Genomic DNA, 2,500 nt, shown 5'->3' with positions numbered 1-2,500 from the left:
ATTCCCAGTGCCTTGGATGGGGGCTTAGCCAGATGTTTGGCTAATTTGTGAGATGCACTGTTGACTCCTTCAGTGATGGGTCGCATGGGAATTCCTGGCTTGTGAATCTTGGGTAGGCCGTGCGTGCTGGGTGTGTTGGGAGCCTCTTTAAGTAAGTATAGCAATTTCTTCCCTTTTTCCGATTTCCTTAAAAATTTTCTTGCAGTAATAGTGAACTTGCCCCCTTCGCATTTTGCGTAGCCACTCGGTTTCATCTCGTACGTTTCACTATCACTAAGCAGATCCAACATTTTATTGTCGTAGTCGTGTTGGTTCATCACTATAATGCCACCTCCTTTATCTGCACTTGTAACTATAATGTTCCTGTCATTACACAGGTTAAGTAAAGCGGTAAGCAATCTTCTAGGAATCACGCATTTGTTATTATGCGGTAGTGCTTGATAGCACGCGGTATCACCTTGAACGAAACCTTTGTCCTTTGCCACAAATAGTTCAACACATATATATATATATATACATATATATATATATATATACATATACATATATATATACATATATATATATATGCTAATAAGAACACGGGTACGTGTGCTCACTTATGCAAAGTAGACCACTTTTTCCAAGTGGTTTACTTTGCATATATGTGTGTGTATATATATACATATATATATACATATATATATATATATATATATATATATATATATATATATGTATATATGCCTTAATTCCATAATTTTTTCTAGCTAAACTTTTCCTAAGAGTGGAATGGGATTATGGTGAATAGATAAATCCCTAGTTTGCCCTGACCTGGGAGAACTGACTTCGGTACCTTGTATGCAACCGACTGTAGCTTCACAAGAGGATAAGCAGTCAAACCCCAACTACTGGGGATATTCACTAAATATATATATATATATATATATATATATATATATATATATATATATATGTATATATATATATATATATATGCATATGCATATGATATAGTATAATATAGTATAGTATAGTATAATATAGTATAGTGTAGTATAGTATAGTATAGTACAGTATAGTATAGTATAGTATAGTATAGTATAGTATAGTATAGTATAGTATAGTATAGTATAGTATAGTATAGTATAGTATAGTATAGTATACTGTCGTACTTGTTCTGGCATCCATACTTCTGTTGGGTGTGGTTTCAATATACAGAGTAATTGTTTTTATCCTCATGTTCCGACGCACGTCTGAGTTGTTGACCATACGGCCAAGTAGGCGAGGGTAATTGTAAAGCTGTTTGTAGACAGCTTACTGAAGAAGACCGAGTCGGTTGAAACGTACAAGCAATAAAGGAGTTCCAGCCCATCTTCGCTTGTTCTTCCTCCACCCACACTCTCATCTGTCTAATCCATTCATCCATTATCCATATTATTTGATTCGAGATTAAAAAAGATTATTCAAAATGCCAGTATCAAACTAAGCTAGACATAATAAGAAACATCTCTTTCTTTTAGTGTTCATGCTCATCTTTATCTACATATTCTTGCTTTAGACTCTTGAAATGTGCTCAATGACAATAGACGCTTCAGTAAACATTTATCTTTCCATTTTTATAAAGATCGCTCTTCCTCTCCTGGAGACACTCTACCGTGAAAGCGGGTGGTCGTACTTCGATGTTCCCATGATCCCGCACATCACCAGGATGGCTGATCTCATTTCATATCAAAGATGCTTTCGAATAACCAACAAAATAAACTAGACACACTCTCTAAGAACCCAACACTCGTTCCTGAGCACTCGCGGTCATCTTGCTCTCCACATGAAAGAGGATTTTTGACGAAGAGTCTGCTTCGTACTCACCTCTGGTTCAGAAGCCTCGGAGGCGGAAGTCAGCGACGCGGCTGTTGAAGAAACGACGGAGGAAACGTTGGAGGTGTTTGTGGTGCTGGAACTCTGCTGCAAGGCACTACTCCTGGACTTTGTTTGAAGGGATGTGTTGGTGTTTTTGCTGACATTGGCACTCTTCTGGTCTGAGGACTCTGGAGACAGGAGGCCAGCCCCTAACAGGCGGGGAGCGGACCCGGGGGCACGGAAGGGACCTGTGGCCACAAGAAATAATAAATAAGTGAATAAATGAACGAATATGTAAATAAGTAAATAAAAACAGATGAATAAGTACACGAACAAATAAATAAATAAATAAATCAATAAATAGATAAATAAATATACATAAATAAATAAATACACAAATAAATACATGAATAAATATACACATACATACTCGTATATATATAAATGAAATTAAATAAAATCAGTCATCATCCTACCTCTATTGCCTAAAACATCTCCTAATTTTTTCATTAACACCCTCAAAAAAAGAGTATTCCATACAAGGTATATGGGAGACTGAAATTTCCAAAGAAAGAATCTCTGACCATTTAAAAAAAATACTAAATAATCATAATTTCTGAATGCCATTGCAATTGAAAAATCGTTATACATCGACACGACC

At 36.0% G+C, this 2,500-nt stretch overlaps 1 protein-coding gene across 2 annotated transcripts in view; it reads right to left on the bottom strand.

Annotated features, from left to right (window-relative positions):
• Positions 1 to 2,500, bottom strand: part of LOC143041506 (uncharacterized) — a 278,750-nt gene that overhangs the window by 211,325 nt on the left and 64,925 nt on the right. For both annotated transcript variants that reach the window (XM_076213457.1, XM_076213456.1), the window contains exon 4: positions 1,849 to 2,087. In XM_076213457.1, the coding sequence (XP_076069572.1) occupies positions 1,849 to 2,087 (239 nt within the window). The remainder of the gene's footprint in view (positions 1 to 1,848; positions 2,088 to 2,500) is intronic.

This window comes from Oratosquilla oratoria, chromosome 31, assembly GCF_046742065.1.
Source record: "Oratosquilla oratoria isolate Oo_2021 chromosome 31, ASM4674206v1, whole genome shotgun sequence".
Taxonomy (NCBI): Eukaryota; Metazoa; Arthropoda; class Malacostraca; order Stomatopoda; family Squillidae; genus Oratosquilla; species Oratosquilla oratoria.
Note: the sequence above shows the minus strand (reverse complement) of the source record. Positions and strands in the feature narration are given on the sequence as shown.